This window comes from Eriocheir sinensis, chromosome 34, assembly GCF_024679095.1.
Source record: "Eriocheir sinensis breed Jianghai 21 chromosome 34, ASM2467909v1, whole genome shotgun sequence".
NCBI lineage: Eukaryota > Metazoa > Arthropoda > Malacostraca > Decapoda > Varunidae > Eriocheir > Eriocheir sinensis.
This window is the reverse complement of record NC_066542.1, coordinates 6,486,738-6,506,849: the sequence shown is the minus strand read 5'-3', so window position 1 is coordinate 6,506,849 and position 20,112 is coordinate 6,486,738. Positions and strand designations below refer to the sequence as shown.

The 20,112-nt window shown below is 38.4% G+C and overlaps 1 protein-coding gene across 8 annotated transcripts in view; it reads left to right on the top strand.

The window, feature by feature from the left end:
* LOC127006977 (inositol 1,4,5-trisphosphate receptor type 1-like) overlaps positions 1-20,112 on the top strand; it is an 86,656-nt gene that overhangs the window by 49,685 nt on the left and 16,859 nt on the right. For 4 of the 8 annotated variants that reach the window (XM_050877414.1, XM_050877411.1, XM_050877410.1 and 1 more), the window contains 12 exons: positions 674-736; positions 4,722-4,836; positions 5,352-5,491; positions 6,479-6,517; positions 10,540-10,733; positions 10,931-11,039; positions 15,983-16,094; positions 16,666-16,898; positions 17,303-17,438; positions 17,829-17,936; positions 18,713-18,894; positions 19,614-19,824. In XM_050877414.1, coding sequence (XP_050733371.1) covers positions 674-736; positions 4,722-4,836; positions 5,352-5,491; positions 6,479-6,517; positions 10,540-10,733; positions 10,931-11,039; positions 15,983-16,094; positions 16,666-16,898; positions 17,303-17,438; positions 17,829-17,936; positions 18,713-18,894; positions 19,614-19,824 — 1,642 coding nt within the window. The remainder of the gene's footprint in view (positions 1-673; positions 737-4,721; positions 4,837-5,351; positions 5,492-6,478; positions 6,518-10,539; positions 10,734-10,930; positions 11,040-15,982; positions 16,095-16,665; positions 16,899-17,302; positions 17,439-17,828; positions 17,937-18,712; positions 18,895-19,613; positions 19,825-20,112) is intronic. The other 4 variants (XM_050877415.1, XM_050877412.1, XM_050877416.1 and 1 more) reach the window with 2 other exon arrangements.

Here is a 20,112-nt window from a genome sequence, read left to right as displayed (position 1 = left end):
TGCACAACCTGGCACATATCTTGTGAAGTATGGTCAGATTCTGGAAGGTGGTGGTGAAGCAGTGAAACTACTGTTTTTAGAAATTTTGTCAGCAAAATCTGCAATCCAGAGAAATGTGGTCCAAGAAATCAAGAAATCAAGGGTCTACTGTTACTGTGTTTTAGAGAACTGATATTTTTTATTATTTTTTAAAAAGGTGAAGGAAAGTAACAATAAGGAAACTATCATTTAGATAATCTATTTAAACCTTTTATGGTCAAAGGTAATGAATAAGCAAAGTAACCAAATATATTCCTTTGATAAAACCCTCTCAAATGGCTGATAGAAATAGCTTGATGTAGTTCATGAGAAAGAAAATGCCTCAATAATTCATAATTATGGAGCTAGAGAGAGAAGTAAAAAACATGACCAGAAGGAATCCATTTATCTGTAGTTACTCTCCTTACCTCACTAAATTACTACTTGCCTCAAAAACCTTTATAAATACAGTAATTTGCAGACAAAGCACCCCATAGCTCACACTGGTCTTGGTATGCATCCCTCAATCTCTTTTCCTTCTTCTGGAACTCAGAGGTCACTGTGTGGTTCCCACAGCTATTCCTCACCCTCCAGAGAGGATTGGTCACATTATTGCATTATTTTATTGCATGCTTGCACTCTTACCTGCTTACAGAAATACCTGGATGAGGCCCGCGACTTCTGGGGACAACCTTATTCTCAGCAGTACAGTGCAGAAGTATGCATGCCCATGTGGTCACACTTTGGCTTGCTTTTCTGTCTGGCTGATGCAAAGGGAAGGGAACAGCTGGCCTCAAAATTATAAGAAATCACTTTCATGATTTTAATATGGCCTCTTTATTCTATAAACTACACTTTTTCATAGAAAAGCTCCAGCAGGATTATCTGCTTCACCACTTGGCTTGCCTTCAGTGTTTTATAAATTGTGATGAGTTTTATCAGACTGGTATCCCTTTTTTTTACAACGAACCAATACCATTTTTATATTTTGTAAACCTGAATCATTGTTCCCTTCGGTCCATTCCCAGTTGTTTTTACTGGTTGGTTAAATTCACGAGACATTTACATATTTTTTTCATTATTGGTTTGTCTGGCTGGCTTTTCTTCTTCAACAACAAAGACTTGTCCTCCTTATTCAGTTACTTCATTAGAGAGTTGGTGTTTTGTGTCCCTTAGCGCTTTATAACTGGTTGCGTTTTTGTGTGTGCTAGAAAGCTTTTTACTATGATCAGTGTTTTGATCTAATTTAGAGCATTGTTACTCTTTAGTTGAATTCATGTAAGTGCTTTTATGCTTTTGTGTGTGTGTGTGTGTGTGTGTTTGTGTGTGTGTGTGTGTGTGTGTGTGTGTGTGTGTGTGTGTGTGTGTGTGTGTGTGTGTCAAACAGGGCAGAGTCCCCTAGAGGAAATAACACATACAGTTGTCTCTCCTTATCTATGAGTTTAGCATCTGCAGTTTTAACTAAATGCAGTTCAAAAATATCAATGCAAATTCAGATTATTAAAAAATATTATATTTAAAATTCCTGTGCACAGCCCTGCCTGCTAAATACATGCAGAAAGCAGTTTACTCAGGCTAATGCTGCAGAGCCATTGTGTGCCCAAACCAACCCTCAGTCCATCCTACCTGTATTGGTAGATACCTTTTCATGGACCACCACTGGAGGGTATGTCAGAGGACTGGGCTGACCACAAGGGTGCCTTCATCCTCTGTTACTGTGGTTGTGTTGAGACAGGAATGGTGGTTGTGCAGTATCAATCCTGTTGTGCCATATACAGTTTTGAACAGTAATGCAAAGCTTAGCAGCTTTCCAGCTCAGCACATGACACAACAAAATCATTACTGCCACTATTTGCACTTCCTTGGACATCCCCAAAATTATGAATTCGATAAATATTTATTTTGGAGCCATTCGTCGGATTATATTATATTATTTTTTCCCACAAGTGCTTCGACTTTTCAAAGGCAAGGACTCATTATAGGTAACATCATAATCCTGACTAGCTGCACTGCTGCCTGAGCTGAGTCCCATGCATGCATGAGTTGGAGCTCCATCATGAAACACACACTTTATATAATACTTCAGATGGCTTCAAAACAAATATTTATGAAATGCCTTGGGCTTGTAGGGTTGAAAGGAAAGATAATTTTTAGCTGCCAAGAATGGTGTATTGCAGAGAGGCACTAAGATGTCCAAACAATCTTTCCAGCACAGTCCCTACTACCCGTCTTTCTGTCTGTGCCAAGTCTCGTGCCTGTGAGTCTGTGCCAGCGGTAAACATGAATATAAAATAAATTTACACTTGCTGGCTTAAGAAATATTTAATAAACTAATACTAACAACTGATGATAGTTGATACCAAGTGCACTGCCAGGCACAGCAATAGTTGTATCGTTGCTGTGTGTGAAATCTTAGATGTACCGTGAATCAAGGTCAGTAGGTATACAAAAAACAAATTAGTAGTATAATGGTATTTTGATTATGCAGAATTTTGCCTGGGAATCCAAAATCCCTGGAAATGAGGTTTGAAAAACCAGGGGTCTACTGTATGTGTGTGTGTGTGTGTGTGTGTACATTTGGAGTAAGCGTAAGTATTATGCCTCAAGAAAAATCCTTTGAGTAAAAGTCAAAAATTTGAATAATTTATTTGCTGACTTAGGTATAGATCATAAAGACAAAGTCAACATCAATAACATATCAGTCAATTTAGCATTATGTATTTATTTGTTTTTTTTATTTATTACAGTAAAGAAGGCCTTAAAACTATTTGATGAGGCATTTGTGCTAACAGTATGTAGTGGCTTCTCAGTTTCACTGCCACTCCTTATGAATTTTCCTCACCATTTTGGTAAATATCTCCTACAAGTTTCTTCCATTACTGAGTGATGGAGGCAAATCTGGGACGATCTTTCAAAGTTTACATAAGAACTTTAATACGTATAGGCTATACTGCCAACAGAAAACATAGCATTGTGCTGTCCACAGCAAAAAGTTGACGTGTTTAAGTGGGGCCTTTGGTTCCAATAGACAGTACGTTGAGATGCATCTGCACCACCCCGGTCCTCCCTAAAACAACTAGAGGGGCTACTGGCCTTCCCCACCCTTTAAGATGCAGGGCTTTTATAGGCTTTGCCCTGCATCCATCTTGAACAGCAGGCTAATTTGATAGGAATGCAGTGAGGGAGCCTGCCACGTGGTTGGGCCCCCCAGAACCAGGTCTGAGTCATGGCGTGAGCCTTGACCCCAACCTCTACTTTTTATTTTGTTTTTGGTGGAGTTTAATTTTTTTACAGGGAAGGGTTACAAACCCCACTCCAACCAACCCAGATGAGGGGTTAGACTGACTGCTAGCAGTGGGCAAAGTCACAAAACCCCTGAGAGGATTAATGCCCAGGCCATCAAGGGTCAAAACTGGTGGTTAACATAGGAATCTCTTAACCCAGGTAGCAGCGACGGGCCAAATTTGTGCCATGATATAACCCCCCCCAAATAAATGATACATAATCTGACCACAAATGCTTTGATATATATTATGAAATGGTTTGTGTGAGGGGTGATTTTTTGTCATTTTTCTCGGGTTAAGATAGATTTATCAGTAAAAGGAGATTAACTTCACTCATTGACTTAACTGGTCAAGACACTTCAATGAGTTAGGTGAGATTATACAGCACAAACATATTAAGTGATAGATTGACTGTAATATCTTTGCTTCATGTTGGAAAATTCTCCAAACTTCAAAGTTGTGGGCTCCAGAGCAAGGAATATCACTGTGTACAAAGTTAAACTATTCACCTCTGGACTGGCATCTAGGAGAGAGGAAGGAGAGAGAATAAAAGGTTACTGTCATTAGCCTCAAGAACCTGTATTGGGGGGTTAGGAAGAGGAAGGTTTAGTGGTGATGCTGTTGAATTGCATGGAAATTAGAGCAAAGATCTTAAATGTTGCAGAAATTAATAAAGAAACTGTTGGAGGAGCTTGTACAAAGTCTTTCTGCATCATTAGTCGTGAGGTTGACCTGTGAGACTTTCCTGACTCCCTCATCAGATGGGGACTCAAAGGGAATATTTTGAACTTCCATGATTGAGTGAATTATGTATTTTTTTAAGGAAAAAGCATGTATGTGTCACGTGCATGTAGTTTTACGTAGATAGGAAGACAATTAGATATTAGAGAGCATACTGAGCTACTCTCTGGAGAAAATGGTTGGTGGGAATTCAGGTACAATACTGATATAGATACACCTGTGCAGTAGGATCCCGCCAGTAGTGGTTGTTGCCTGAAGAACATAGTTTCTGTTGATAACGTTAGATGAGTGACATAGAGATACATGTATTAGGGGCCTCCATCCCAGGATTCATCCCAACTTTACCTTTGTCTATGGAAGTGGATGAACAAACACTAAAGTAACTGGTGGGACTAATAATATTGGAAAAGTCTTGGCATTTATGGAACTCAGATTACTGGAATTAATGTAGAAAAATAATTATTTAAGTGGTTTCAAAAGATATTTACGCCTGAAAGAATTCAGAAATAGGTGAAAATATACTTAGATAAAAAATAGAATCTGGAAATTATGGAAATGCCTAATAAAGAGGACCACTAGGATTGAGACTCTACAGTAGGATAATTAAAAAGCACCACCAAACAATATCTTCCTTGCCTTAACATTTATCATCTTTTATTAACTTTCTTCCATTCCCAGACCAGGCAGCCAGTCTTTGTCCAGCTGCTCCATGCGGTGTACAGAGTGAGTCAGGCTGTTATGGGGCATCAGAGGGTCAACGTGGAGAACTGCATCAGAACTCTAACAGAAGTGGGTGAGTGAAGGCAAGAAACTTTAGGAAAAATTGTTGTTAGAGACTGAGAATTGTGTCATTGTTATTTGGGGGGGATTATTATTTCCCATATATAAAATTTGAACTCTTAAGCACTTTCCATTTGAGTTGGTGCCTAAGTGCATTAGCCTGTCCGCTGTGATTGGCACGGATTTGGCCTTCACTGGTAGCCTGGTAACATATATTCCCAGGCCTTTCTCTGCCTCTGTGGTGGATAGTGGAGTGTTTCCCATGTGGTATTGGTATGCTGGATTTCCCCTCCCAAGGTGCATGATTTTACATTTTTCTTCATTGAATTGTAGCAGCCACTTTTTGGTCCATTCCTGTAGCTTGGTGATGTCTTCTTGTAGGAAATCTGCAGTCAAGGGGTTAAATAGGTATAGGATATTGATATGTGATGCTTGTCATGAAATTTTGTTAATCGAATACTCGGTAAATGAGGAACACCTGTATAACCATAATATTTCCCTGCTTCAAAAGTCTTTCACTGTCTACAGCCCGCAAACACAACATCTCCATCCCAGTGGATTTGGAGGCGCAAGTAGCGAGCATGTCCCAGCGCACCACCAACATCATGACCCGCACTGCTTCAAAATGGAGCACCCGCGCCACTCGACGAGACGCTTCTTCCACTTCGGTAAGTTGAAGGAGGAAAATGCATTTCTAACAGTTAAAAGTGGAGGAGTTTTGGGGTTGTATATAGTTGATTGTGATTAGAAGGATGTAGATATTGGTATGATCGGACTATGTGTTTGGGTTTTGGTGTCTTGACCATTTGAATCCTTTAGTGTAGGATAGGTATTTTAAGAATTATACACGTACACAAATATGTTTAATTATTCATAAGGCTAACCTGTAAGGTCAGCTCAGTATCTACACACTTAAAGGCATTCAGAAAGGAGATCAAGTTATGTTAATGGTGTAAACGTAGAATGATATCAAATTGTTGCATTGCAGTTGAGTAGTTCGGCTTATGAGGCATTGCCACTATCATTCTAGGGTGTGGTAAATCATGGTCTTGGGTTACAGTCACTTTTGTTATAACTGAAGCACTGAAATATGAAAAGCCCATTTGCGGTGGGTAAGGGAAGGCAGGTGCACATGATGAATACAGAGAGGTCACCCTGCCAGATGGAGCAGCTTGGTTATCCAATGGGCAAAGTATATACCACACAGGGAAGAGCTTACATTAGAGTACAAAAAATAATATGATATTAGTCTTTATGTACTTAGCAACTGAATTCCCGTGGAAAAAATATCCTATTGTTTAATGTGATGTACAAAAAATGAACTATATTTGCAAAACCAGTGTGTATTTTATGAAATTAGATGGTAGCTTTTTCTATTTTTTAATAGGTTTTAGGACATAACCACTTTATGTTAGATACAAGACCACATAGGACCATACCTCCTCCAGCTCCAGCATGTAAAATATCTCTTTAACTTGCAGTTTTATTTTTTAATGCTTTTATGAATAGCATTTATTGTACATTAGGTATATTGTTTCCTCTCATGGCCATGTGTAAGGGTGGTTATAAGAGAGAAAAGAGAGGCTAAGGCTGTGAAGAGGTAATATTTATATGTAAAAAGTCGCTCAGGATAACAAACTTTGGTGTCCCTTTAGCCGGACAGTGACTATATGTACGAGGACGAATTTGATCAGGTGAGTTGGGTTTCACCCACATATTGTAGCCCTCACCTCCCCCGCTGAGGCAGTGTTTTATCTGTATCTTATCCATAAGGTTATCATGCTTTAAATTTCCCAGTTTCTCCTCTTTCACCACCACCTTCTCCTCCTCCTCCTGTTATAAGGATGAGTTGTATCACGATGTCCAAGGTTCCCCTATACTGGCTGCCTCCAAGTGGTGCATGGTAGAAACCATACCTCTTGGCGAAGCTGTGGAGCCTCAGATTTTTTTTATCACTCAACAAAACACTTGAATACATGACATTGAAAGACAAACAGTTCTTACCATAACACAGAAGACAATCAGTGCAGTCATGAATGGTGCTCTACCATCATGGTGACTTGTGAAAGACATCTTTGGGGCTGGTGTCGTAGGCTAGGTGAGGTGCCACCCCCCCAGGGGTATGCCCCTATTGATTAATTGATTGAAATACAAGTTGATAATTTGTCTCTTCAGTTCTATAAGGCTCTGAACCCTTATTCCCATTTGTATAATACCTTGACTCTTTATTCCCATCATTCTCCCTTAACCAAGTTGTAAAATGTAATGTAGAGCTTCCAGGTATATGAATCATGTTGTAACACTTATTGTTTTTCCAAAAGTACACACTGCAACCAGTATTATTGATGTCTAAAATTTTCTGTGGACATCATTACATTTAATAATAATCTTGGGTTTTCTTATAGAGTTAGGTGTTTGTAATGGCTCCTATGGTATATGTTGAGCAGACTGATTGGGATAGAAAGTGCAAGGCATTGGCTTTTGTATTCTTTGCTGGTAATCTGTATTTCTCATGGAGCAAATGTCCCCTTCTTAGGGGTGTCAGTGTTAGTTTACGGAAAAGTTTGCTGAAAGAAAAAAAAATTAACTTTGATGGCGGAAGATCCATTGGTCAGTGATTGTGTTTAGAATTTATATTAATATTCATTTTATTTATGTATTTATTTATTTTTGGTGTGTGTGTGTGTGTGTGTGTCACCGTTGCCAGATTATTGTACTCAGAGCCTCGTATTTACCGGTTTCTGAGCCATAGATATTGCCAAAAACACCAATAATTGACTATTTTAACGATAACTATATATGAAGGCAGTTATTTGGGTCGAGGAGGCAGTTTTGGGGTCAGAAATCGGCAAGCATAGGAAGCCTAGTACGACAATCTGGCAATGTTGGTGTGTGTGTGTGTGTGTGTGTGTGTGTGTGTGTGTGGTCATGTGAAAGTGAGTGACTGCCCTTTAGGTTACACAAATCTATTCCTTCAAGTATGAAATAAAACAGTGTTGACTTTTTGACAGTTCACACTTTCAGGAATGGAAATAAATTTTACATAAAGTAGTTCATTGCCAGAGCATAGATGCATACATATAAATATAAAGGAAAAAAAATAAACTTTCCCTTCATCTCCTTTTTTTGCTGCTAGTACCAACACTTCTCCCCTGCTGTAACTTGAATGTCTGAGCTAGAGGTGTCGTGTCCTCATAGCCCTCACACCCTGTGGATCCCTGCTGTGAGGGTACAAGCCGTCTTTCCCTGTACAGCTGCCTCCACCACCTTCATGTACTCTCCTTGCCACAACAGCAAAAAAAATTGTACATAGACTCTTGTATGTGCAGTGTTTAGCATGCCATTTCCACTTAACACTTCTCACATCCTGATCCTGAGTGCCATTTTCTTATTATGTATCATTATAATTGTTACCAGTAATTGTTATAAGCACTGAATTAACCAGGCAGTGTCAAATCTGTTATCTTTTGTCCGTTTATTCCAGTATCTATTTGTCCTAACATATATTCTGCGTTGATTCCATTGTAACTGAGATATTCGTGCATGGTTCTTGCAGTGGTTTGTGGCATTGTGGTCTGATACGAGCAACAGAAGCACAAACGTTGGGCTCACATACAAAACTCTTGACTGCTCATGTTGTGTCTCACTGAAATGCCTTTTTTTTGTTGTTTGTTTATTTTTCTGCACATATATATTTTCTTGTCTTTTGAATGCATTCCTTATAGCTTAATAGCAATCAGTTAGATTTTCTTCTTCAGAGTATCTCCATTCCTAGTTTTCCAAGCTGCTAATCAATTATTCAATATTCCCACTTTGAATTTGCTGCACACAGTTAGATAGGATTTGCTGTTTTTATTATTGAGATGAATTGATAGTGATTGTTCTGAAAAGAAAAGAAAAAAGTATATACCATATTTTTTGGCGTGTAAGATGCACCTGTGTTTAAGAAGCATCTCTTTTTAAGACTTTATCTTCAAGAAAAAAGTTTCCATTTGTTATTTGTTTATTCAACATTACTATAATCTCTTGTTATTTAGCATAGTTCATATCAAGTATAATAACCCATGATGAGAGTGAGGCCTGGTGCATGATGAGGTGTCTGGCAGCACAGTTAAGTTTATTGCTGCAATAATTAAGCTTGTCCTGTGCAGTTTTTCTTTCAATTTGTAATCCTCTCTCAGCAATATTTTGATGGCAGCTTGTAAGGTCCAGATACCCTAATATATTACTGTTTGGAATAAAATGAGGTATATAGGCAAGAAATATACACATTAGTTCTTGTGATCACAAAATTGTATGGCTTAACATTAAAGGTCTAGCAAGAATAATTGAAAATAAAATGCTGATGCCTTATTTCAAAAATGGAAATTTCATAAAAATTATGCTAGAAGTGATAAACTTGCAGTTATTTGTTAGATAATTCTAATACCGATGAATTGTGGGAAAACTTTAAAAACAATTACTTCAACAGAAGAAATTTGTCACCTTTAGTGAAAGTCAAACTGATAAAAGCCTCGTGGCTTCATAGCAAAATCAAGCATTCTCAAAAGGAGTGCAAAACTTGCTAAGGTTTTTTTATGAAGCCAAGCAATGAATGAAAAGATTAGTAAGACAGGCAAAGCAAAGGTACAAGGAAAACATCACAGCAAAAAGTGGCACTTCCCCCATAACATAAATATCATTGCAAAAGGCATCCTTTCCTGTGTTGTGCTTCTCCCTGTGTACGGGCAAGGAATGGATGCCTCGTGTTCTCGTGGAAGAGTTTGTTCTAGTCTTGCTAACATAGAAAGTGTGAAGATGCGTAACTTTACAAAATTGAAGCCAGCTGGCTTTTTTTTTGTGTGTGTGCGTGTGTGTCCTTGAGCTGCCTCCTTTACTATAAAAAAAAAAATATATATATATAAAAATAAAATAAATGATTGATCTAAATGGGAAAAGGAAACCATATAATGGCCCAAGATGGGAATAAAGAACTGAAAGTCCTCAAGCCTTGTGGAACTCTGGCTTTATGCTACAGTGCGTGTTTCACATGTCAAGGGCCTGGGTTCAAATCCTAGCAGCTGGTTGGAAAAAAACATTTATCCATAGCAGATTAATTTTTATGCTCCTCAAGAAGTGGTAGTTCTCCCATTAACAGCACAATAATTCCAGCTTGAAGATTCCCATTTATATACTTGGTGAATCTGGTCACTTGACTGCTGAAAGGAAAACATCTCAAAACATAATTGAAAGTTCCGTGATCATTAGAAATTTGGGAAATCATAAAAAATATGCATAATAATAATAATTGGCCTTCAGTCAGTCTCTGCATTTGGGAAAGTGTTATCCATGGATATACAAATTAGTACATAATGATGAGGCACACCAAATATAGTCAGTGGAGATCCTAATAAATACTCTATACCTACGTTTATGACTTGGCAGCAGTGAAGGAGATAATATATTTATATCTAATAAAATGATTGTCTTGACTTAGGAGGATTAACCACCTGATTTCTTATTCTGTTTGCATGATTGGCTTAAGTGGATCGAGGCCTTGGAGGTGAATACCTGCAAATGTTCATGCAGTAATTTAGGGAGAAGCTAAAAGTATCTGGCTAGATGAAATAGCAACTCAACCAACTAAGCCTTCTAATAAATACAAAGAGATTATAATTATGGAACAACAATTCTGACACAGCAAAACTAATAGTACTTTTTTTCTGCTTGGTGTTAGCTGTCAGGGAGGATGGATCACCTAGTGATTGAGCAAGATTTCAACTCAGTAGTGTCTGTGCTGGAGTCAGAGCTGCAGCCCCTGGTGGCTGCAGAGCTGTCTGTGTTGGTGGACATACTCTACCAGCCACATCATCTCTTCCCACCAGACAGTGACGCCAGCATCAAGTGCAAGAATGGGGGTTTCATCTCCAGGTGACTTATTGCTTGTGTTAAATAATTTACCATAAACTAACAGCTAAAGTACACCAAAAGTATAAGCAACCTGCCTTTTTTTAGCTTTATAATGGAAGAAAAGTTGACTTTTTTTTTAGATAACCTATTGATTATTCCTAAGTTTGTTGATGCACCATGGTGACATAAAACAAATAGTATATAATTCCTTTTTTCAGGCTCATCCGTCACTGTGAAAAACTTTTAGAAGAAAAAGATGAAAAGCTGTGCATTCAAGTACTCAAGACTCTCAAAGACATGATCACTGATTCTGAGTATGGAGAGAAGGTAAGACAGCAACCTTCCTTCAATTATCTCTACAGCTTTCCTCGCTCATCATTTTCACTACGCATATATCATATCAAATCTGAAAGGAACCTGTTAATCATTATTCCAGCCATGTCATTGACTTCCCATATACATCACCTTCAAACTTAAGTCTTGACATGTCCTCCCTTGTTCTAATCGTACTATTTTCAGATCTGTAAAGCAGTTTCCGTTCTTCTCAGCATTTATTCACAATGTACTTTTAATACTTTACTTTCTCTTCCCCTCACATGCTCACATATAATTTCTTAGCCTCTTGTATTCCTCCCAGGCTCTTGTACCATTCCTTCATCTCACCTTTCAGGTGTCATTTGGTCTCAATAAAATTTCAGCAATGCTAGATATGTATCTGAGGCATTAATACTCAAACTAGAGATTGTATTAATGCCTCTGATACACATCCAGCACTACTGAAATTTGAATGAGATCATGCACTTTGCATACAAGGCTACTGTGTCTATATATCATTAGAGCTAATAGCCAAAGTTCCTTAGAGTGTGTGTGTGTGTGTGTGTATGTGTGTATGTGTGTGTGTGTGTTCATAGCTGGTCTAAGCTCAGCCCACCTCTGACCATGTCACCATCATGAGCAAGCTGCGATTGACTGGAATTTCCCAGTGACTTGAACCTACGTAGTATATCTCGGAAATGTGCATCCAAGAGAGGTTACTCATTGATATGTCGCTAATATGTGCTTCATCAAGTGTCATTTCTGTTGATGTTTCTGCTATTTTGTAAGCAAGAGCATTTTCCTGAAGAGATGATGACAGAAAAGCCAAGGCTGGTAGTGAGGAAGAAAGGCGGGGAAGGCGAGTGTCATTAGAACACCCGCTCACATATTCAAAGAGGTGACACGCATATAAGACACATATTCAAAGAGGTGACATGCATATAAGATGGGAATGACGTTTTTGCTTCACTTTGAATTGTAAGTTGCATACAGTAAGGTCCAACTCTCTGATGCAAAGGCTGTGTATAATGGGTGATTCTCATACTATAAATGTCTAGTAGTTAGATGACATTATTGTACCCATTCACAGGACTTGTAATAATATCAATGAAGTTTAGTCCATAGATGTATATGGTTATACTTTGTGATGAGTTATTTGGTAGTTGAGAAAATGAGGTAAGTATGTAATTGATGGAAATTATGTCTAATCCTTGAAAATAGCAATAGGAATTACAGTTTAGATTTGCTTGTCTTCACAGTTTTCTGTTAAGTAATTTTGCAGTAAAGGGAAGTAATATTTTTAAGAGTTACACCTTTACCATCAAACTTTTAAAGCCATGCTAGAGATCAGTTCCTCAACATAGTAACCATTATTGAATTTGTCATGGTTTTTAGTAAATAAATTGCAATTAAATATTTTGAAAGGTATACCATATGTGCTGTTTTGTATTTTTATTCACTATCACTCAAATGTGCTACCCAAGCCAGTAGTTATTACACCAGAAGTAAGTTTTACCAAGGCTCACTTTCACTGACTATTTCTGCAACATTGTAGGGGGACTCCAGTTTTGAGAAGGAGGAGCTGGAAAGGGTAAGAACTGTCTCAGGATGGTGCATGCAGGAGCAAGTTTTTCTTTTCATTTAATCTTGTGACAATTTTATTGAGCTACAAATATGACTGTATTTTGAAAACAATAATTGAAACTTCATCGGTTTGATATGTTTTGTGCAAATGAATTGAGTTTTCCACGTTCCATGTTGATATTTTCCTTTCTTGAGTGCTCTTTATAAGCTATTTATTCATCAATTATTATCCTTAGGTATTTTCATTGCTATTTTTGCCTCTTGCCATAATGATGATCTTTTTGCAGCATTGTACAATCCTTATCAGCTTCTACTTTCCTCAGGTTCTTGGAGTTGTTAGCAAACAGATTTGCATAAGTTGATTGTTCCTTCTACCATGTCATTTACTTGAATCAAGGCACCAGCAAAACTTCAAAACTCCACTTGTTACTTCTCTCCACCCTGACATACTGTCCTTTATTACTGTCTTTATTTGCCAATCTGTCAGAAAGTCTCTCATCTGCTCAGGAACATTTCCCTTAAGTTCAACCGTATGCTCAAAATTCTACATTAGTCGCTTGTTGGGTGCTTTCACCAATTGGGGAGAACACTAAGCTGCACATGGCCTTGGTGCTCATCTACATTTTATTGGCCCTTGAGTTTGTGATGGGTAAGAACCCACCTCTGGAACACAGGGCAAATGTGACATCCAGGTTACCAGTTTAGTTTCTCCAGGTTTCCCTGGGTACCTAAAAGGTATTCCAAAAGGGAAGATGAACAGCTGGGTTAGCTAAGCGCTAACTGCCCACGCTGGGATTGAAGCTGGACCTACAAATTTATAGTTATGTGCGCTACCCACTACACCATGGAGGGTGGCAAGATTAGAGCTCTTTTAATGACCCTGTTTGTCTACACAACAGCTTGATGAGTCAGGCCATTCATCTGAGCAAAGTGCTTCACCCCACTAATTTCAATAAGTCTCTGATCTGACCTGGGGCCAGGTCAAAACTTTTTACCTCCAGTGTATAGGATGTCTGAGTCTTTGAGACCCAATTTTTGTAAAACAGTGTGTCTGGAACACCAAAAAATAGAGTGTATGCTTCATATCAAGTAGATTTCATTGAAGAAATGATAGGGGAGACTGTTACTTTTAATTTTTACAATATATTATTTGTGTTCATTCCTCTATGATTTGGGAGTAATTGTGTTGGTCCATTTTTTATTAAGTGAAATATAATAAACGAAGAAAAATTTGCACCTGAATTCATCAATTGTGATTGACAGTGTGGGTGTGTGGCATGAGTGTGTCAATCCTCAGTGTCTGTTGCCCTTCCCGCCCTCCCTGGCCCAGCTCTTCCACTATTCTATCACACCTCCACAGTATACTCAACATGCAAATACCACAGATCACACAATGTTTTGAAATAGCACAATATTATTATTATTTTATTAAAAATTTATTATGAGATTGCGATTCATTAAAGAATGATGTGGAAGTTGCTGTGGTTACCTTTTTGTCATAAGTATTCCTGTGTTTTCCAGCTCAGTGTCTCATCACTTTTTTTTTCTGTACTGGCCACTGACACATGAATATTCTCAACTTTAACAAACATGACTGACATTGAAGTTGGGAAGTAAATTTGAGTATTTGTGTTAGCTCGTAAGGTTTTATTCTTTCATGACTTTTTCCATCATTATCCTTGAGAAACGGAGTGACAGAAAATCCTGCTATTTGACAGCATTGCTTTCCATAGGAAGTTGATACACAACAAATATTTTGAAGAACAAACCTATTTTTCACATGGGATTACATAGAATTAGGAGAATTTCTGTTCCTTACTACCTTCTTGATCTAAGAAAATTTGATAAAAAAAAGGAAAATGATATAATAACTAAATAAATTTTCTTCAATGCATCTGGGAGCCTCCTGGCAGCTGACTTGTCAGGGGTGACCGCTTCACCTTGTAGATGAAAGTTGTGCAGCTGGGCACAGCTGTCTCCTGAAGTGGTCGAACTTGCTTTTACTCACCTTCATTGTTGACTGTATCCTCATCAAGGTGGCAGCTTTGTGTCTGAGGTCTTCCTACTGTAGTGGTGCTTTCTATTGAATGAGGCTTGTACATAGCTAGTGGATTACGAGGCACAGCTCAGCCTGCTGACCGTGTTGTGAATCGACCTGCGAGTGACAGCTCAATAAGGCTATGGAGAGTTCAAACAAGTCTTTGAAATTTGTAATAATAGGGGTATAGCAGATCTTTGTTTCTACAAAACTGAGGCAGAATATCATCATAATTCAGAACAAATCTTATGAAAATATAAAAGAAAACATCAGTAACCTTTTTTATGCCAAATGACATGCTAGGAAAACCTGGTGACTCCACTGCCTCACCATCCTTTCATCAAGCTGATGCAAAGGTGACTCAACTCAAGTCTTCCTAGGATATTTGATTCATACTAATGCATTCCCTAAGCATGTGTTTCTACTGTGTTTGCTTAATTTTCATTGAAAACATAATGAAAATATATGTTGCCATGTTAGAATCCAGGTGTTTATTTAATTTAAAATGGCTTGTGGGAAAGCAGCCAGAGTTGGACACCACAGTCACTGTCTACATGACAAGAACACAATCATACACTTATTAAGCATCTTTGTAAAGTGTTCTCTCCAACTCTGTTCTTGAGTACTGGCAGCAGTAGTCAGCCACTCATCTGTGGTTTTGGATGAAGTATGCAAAGGCTGCTTCTGGATCCTATGTGGCAACATTTATTATAATTTTATTTTTGTCATATGTGAAGATGAACCCAACTGACGAAGGGAACTTCTTATATCTCTTGTAATTATTGTATTGTTAGATAAACAAGGTGGTTTATAAAGGCATTTTGTATTTGTATATGTGTTTTATGTTTTGCAAGCCTACCATATCATAAAATGTTTAGAAAACATTTGATGTTTTACTTGTTTCAATGGGAAACGATCTCTGCAAATTTTCCTATTGAATCAGTATAACTATCATCTTTCTTTCCTGTTGCACCAATCACTTTTTCTAGGATGGTAATCATTCTTACTCTGTTGTAATTTTACACCATAACTGCTGTTGAGTCATTGTGTTCTGAGAACTTCACCTGTTACCAAACAAGTGTTGTTTCCACATCATTCAAACATTCTTTGGTGTTCATGACCTAAAACTTCTTTTACTGTCTAACAAATATACCTAAACATCCATACTTATTCCAGACATCATTTTGTACCTTTTGTACCCTCAGAAATCTTATTACAGTGTTATCAGTGTTATCATTACTTCACATGTCATCCCATCTTTTGGTTGAACTTATGTGCTCAAATCTTGACCACTTTGAAAGTCTTGCATCTAACATACTTCATGCCTCTCCAGGGAGATGCTCTGAGGAATTTGTTGCTGGCAAGATATTTTGACCAGTACCCTTGGTCCAAGAAGGAAGCAGCAGAACTAAGAGCCAAACAGCCTTCTAATGCTGGCCCAGGAGGTGAGTCACGGAGGGGAGAGGAGAAGCTGCTCACTAAGTATTATGTGAGAGACTGCCTTCCAAAGCTGTTTTTTTCTCTCTCTCTCTCTCTCTCTCTCTCTCTCTCTCTCTCTCTCTCTCTCTCTCTCTCTCTCTCTCTCTCTCTCTCTCTCTCTCTCTCTCTCTCTCTCTCTCTCTCTCTCTCTCTCTCTCTCTCTCTCTCTCTCTCTCTCTCTCTCTCTCTCTCTCTCTCTCTCTCTCTCTCTCTCTCTCTCTCTCTCTCTCTCTCTCTCTCTCTCTCTCTCTCTCTCTCTCTCTCTCTCTCTCTCTCTCTCTCTCTCTCTCTCTCTCTCTCTCTCTCTCTCTCTCTCTCTCTCTCTCTCTCTCTCTCTCTCTCTCTCATAGGTACTTGCAGCATTTTATCAAAGACCTAACAGATTTTTACTTTCTACATGCAAATCATAATACGTAACATATGACCATCGTGTTCTGATGTGTACCGATTCAATTTCTACTCCCAGAATTGTGAAAAACGGTCTCCTCTTTTGTGGATCTTTCAAATCAACTAATCTTTAACTTCTTCATGCTACAGATGTGGTTCTGCGAAGGTCTGGAAAGTCTTTATCAGAGGTCCAGTGTGACTTGGCCAAGAAGGGAGCTGCAGTATTAGTGGTTGACCTGGTGATGAAAAGCCAGAATCGCCACCGCATCTTTGTGGAGGCAGTGGAGTTGGGGATTGCTCTACTGGAAGGTGGAAACAGAGAGATCCAAGACATGTTGTATGACAAGCTGAGAGGCAGTGACAAGTGCCAGAACTTCTTCAAGGTTGGTAATTAGAAGGAAGTGTGTTGTAGGCTCTTCTATCTCTTTACTATAGCTCTGATGGCCTGTTCCTTCTTAAAACACCCCCTTGGTGGTAGGTAGTAGGAACATAGTCATAGTTTCTAAAAGATGATGTATTGAGGCAGAAACAATAGTGAGTGCAGTGATGTCTTCTCTTGGTCAAGTCCTGGCTCCCACTGAGAGACAAAAGAGTCGAGCTGCTGAGGCACAGGGGTTGTTGAAATTATCAGCCAGTGTTTTGTGTAAATATTCATTTTCATTCAAATTACATGTGTGTCCCTTGGTGTGCGCTGCCACCCACAGAGTGACCTGCTGGTCAAAATATCTGCCCACTCATACTGTAGACCTATGGATAAATTTATGACTAAAAATTCTTGACTTTTCAGGTTTTTGACAACAAGATGGAGGAAGCACAACAGGAGATACGAAACACTGTCACTGTCAACACCTCAGACCTCAGCACCAAGAACAATGACGAGAAGGACGGAGTCAAAGAGGGAGAGAAATTCAACAGGAAACGAGGTAACTCTCCCTCAGAGTATTAATTGACACTTCAAGGCATCCTGCATTTAACACTTTACTTATCTATAAACAATATTTTATCAAGTGTGATGGCAATGAGTCCACCTAAAACCATCAGTAATTGTGGAATGAAAAGATATTAAAGTTAACAATAGTCAGTACAGTATCCATTTCATCAGTTGAAGCATCCATTACAAAGAATATTATGCATGGATTTTAAATGTTAAAGATACTAAAAGACTAAGCTAAAACTGGTTTGTAAAACAGAGTTTACATTCAAACTTTTCTCCATCACCTACATCAATTCCAACAATCACATATCTCACATCACCTACATCAATTCCAACAATCACATATCTCACTCACATCTTCCCTTTATTCCATTTGTAGGTCACAAGCCTAATGGCCTGGTGATGAATGACCAGATTCGTGAAGAGCTGTCAGAGGCAGCACACATGACTTCTCAGGCATACTCCAACATCCGTGCTGGCAACACAGGTACTGAGTGGGTGTGCATGTATTTACCCAGTTCTGTATACATAGTTGTGATATACAGCAATGAAAAATGCTGTCTCATTCTGACAGATTATGCTTTGAACTCATTAAAGTTTTTTTGATTAGACAATCTCTTTGTTCAGGCTATTCCATTGAGCTCGTTGGGAAAACTATTTCTTGATGTCTTTCAAGCATCTTGTCTGTTTTACTTTCACTTTATGTCCCTTAGTGCCTACCCCATCTTATACAAACAGATCATCTCATTCAATTCTGTTCACTCCCTTCAACACACTGAACAGAGAAATCATGTCACCTCTCTTTCTCCATCCGTTTAGGGATGGCAGACCAAACTTTTCCAATCACTTATTTCAGTCTCTTTGGGGCTGTCACCATTTTACAGTATTTAGCTTCATTCCCTACCCATGTCTTTCTGAACATACATACATACATACACTGTGATGTTTCTCTTGCCTTTCTCCCTAGTTGCTAGTTTTATTTGTACCGCATCCACCATATCGCCTCTCAAATTCCTGTTATCCACATTAATACCTTTCTCCACTGCTATCACTAATGCACCTCCTGTTTCATCCATTCCTTCTCTTCTCCACAATCTATATTCACCATCTCTCACCTGTATGTTGGCATTATTGCTTAATTTAGTCTTCAAGTGCACATGATGTGAGCCACTTTTCCTATAAGGCTTCTTTCTTCTTTTGGGTGACAGTCCTTTATGTCTATATTTGTTTCTCAATAAATGTGTAAATTAATTACTGTTACAGGAGATGATAGCAATTCCTGCTTGGGCCTGAACACTTTAGAAGAAGCAGGAGACAGTTCAGGGGGTCGGGGAAGCAAAGACTCCTCTCCTGAAAACCCAGACCTCTCACCAAAGATCAAAGTGATGGAGCCTGTTTTGCGGTTCCTGCAGCTGCTGTGTGAAAATCATAATCTTTTCCTTCAGGTAATTTTTGTTTCTGTATGTTTGGATGGCTGAAAAGGGTGTACCTGGATGATAGAGAAAATACATTTTTTATTCAGAGGACAAAGGGATCATAATTGGCAATATTAATAATAAATAGTAAGTTTCTCCAGAATCTAATAAGTGTTTAAGGGACTGGTAGTTCCAGTACAAAAATTATAAGGGAGCAGGGTTGTTGATTTTTTTAATCATTGTATTTTATTAATTTTAATCTTATTTTTTTACCATTGAATATAAATATGTGAATGTTCACCTTTATAATCTTTATACATTAGTTTAAAATACATGTTGGAGTATTCTTTTAATAGTTGTATATGATATTTGTGTGCAATTTCCTTTTTCTTACTGATACCTTAATATTTTACCTGTTTTTACTAAGCGATCTGATGGCCCATATCTGCTTCAGAGGAAGCATTTTGCCAACCTTGCATCTTGCAAGGTTGGGGAAACTTTGCAAATTCCCTAAGAAAGATTATTTTGTTAAGTACTACTTTCTAAATTGGCCACATTACCACATTATTCTCTGATTCACTCACTTTCAGCTTTGTGTCCCTTAATTAATATGGAAATTGTTACTATGGAAGAAAATCGATATGAAATTTAGGGTTTAATTTGTTTCGTTATTCATGACTCCTTGTCTTACTAGAATAAGCATTCAGTAGTCTGTAAATGTTAGTGATATGACTTCATCTTTGCCACAGAACTTCCTAAGGAATCAAAAGACCAAAACCAACTACAACCTGGTGAGCAAGACCCTCTTGTTCCTGGACTGTATCTGTGGCTCCACCACTGGAGGACTTGGGCTGCTGGGACTCTACATCAATGAACGCAATGTCTCCCTCATTAACCAGACACTTGAGACTCTTACAGAGTACTGTCAGGGCCCGTGTCACGAGAACCAGAACTGCATAGGTAAGCTCTATATCTCTATCCTTCCACTTTCTCCTCTTGACCTCACTCAGGTCACTGTGCTACACACACTGATCCATGGATTTTCATATACCCAGACAAGCACACAAGACCTGCACTTATGTACACAGTCACAAACAATTGTATTGTCCACAGTATGGTCATCTGTCTGCCCAGCAGTGTAATGCTTTTGCAACTTAAAATATGTTTCCAGTCAGGTCAAAAGTAATAAGGTGATCCAAAGATCTCTGTAAGCCTGTTTGCTTAGCCTTACAGTAGGACAGTATTTTA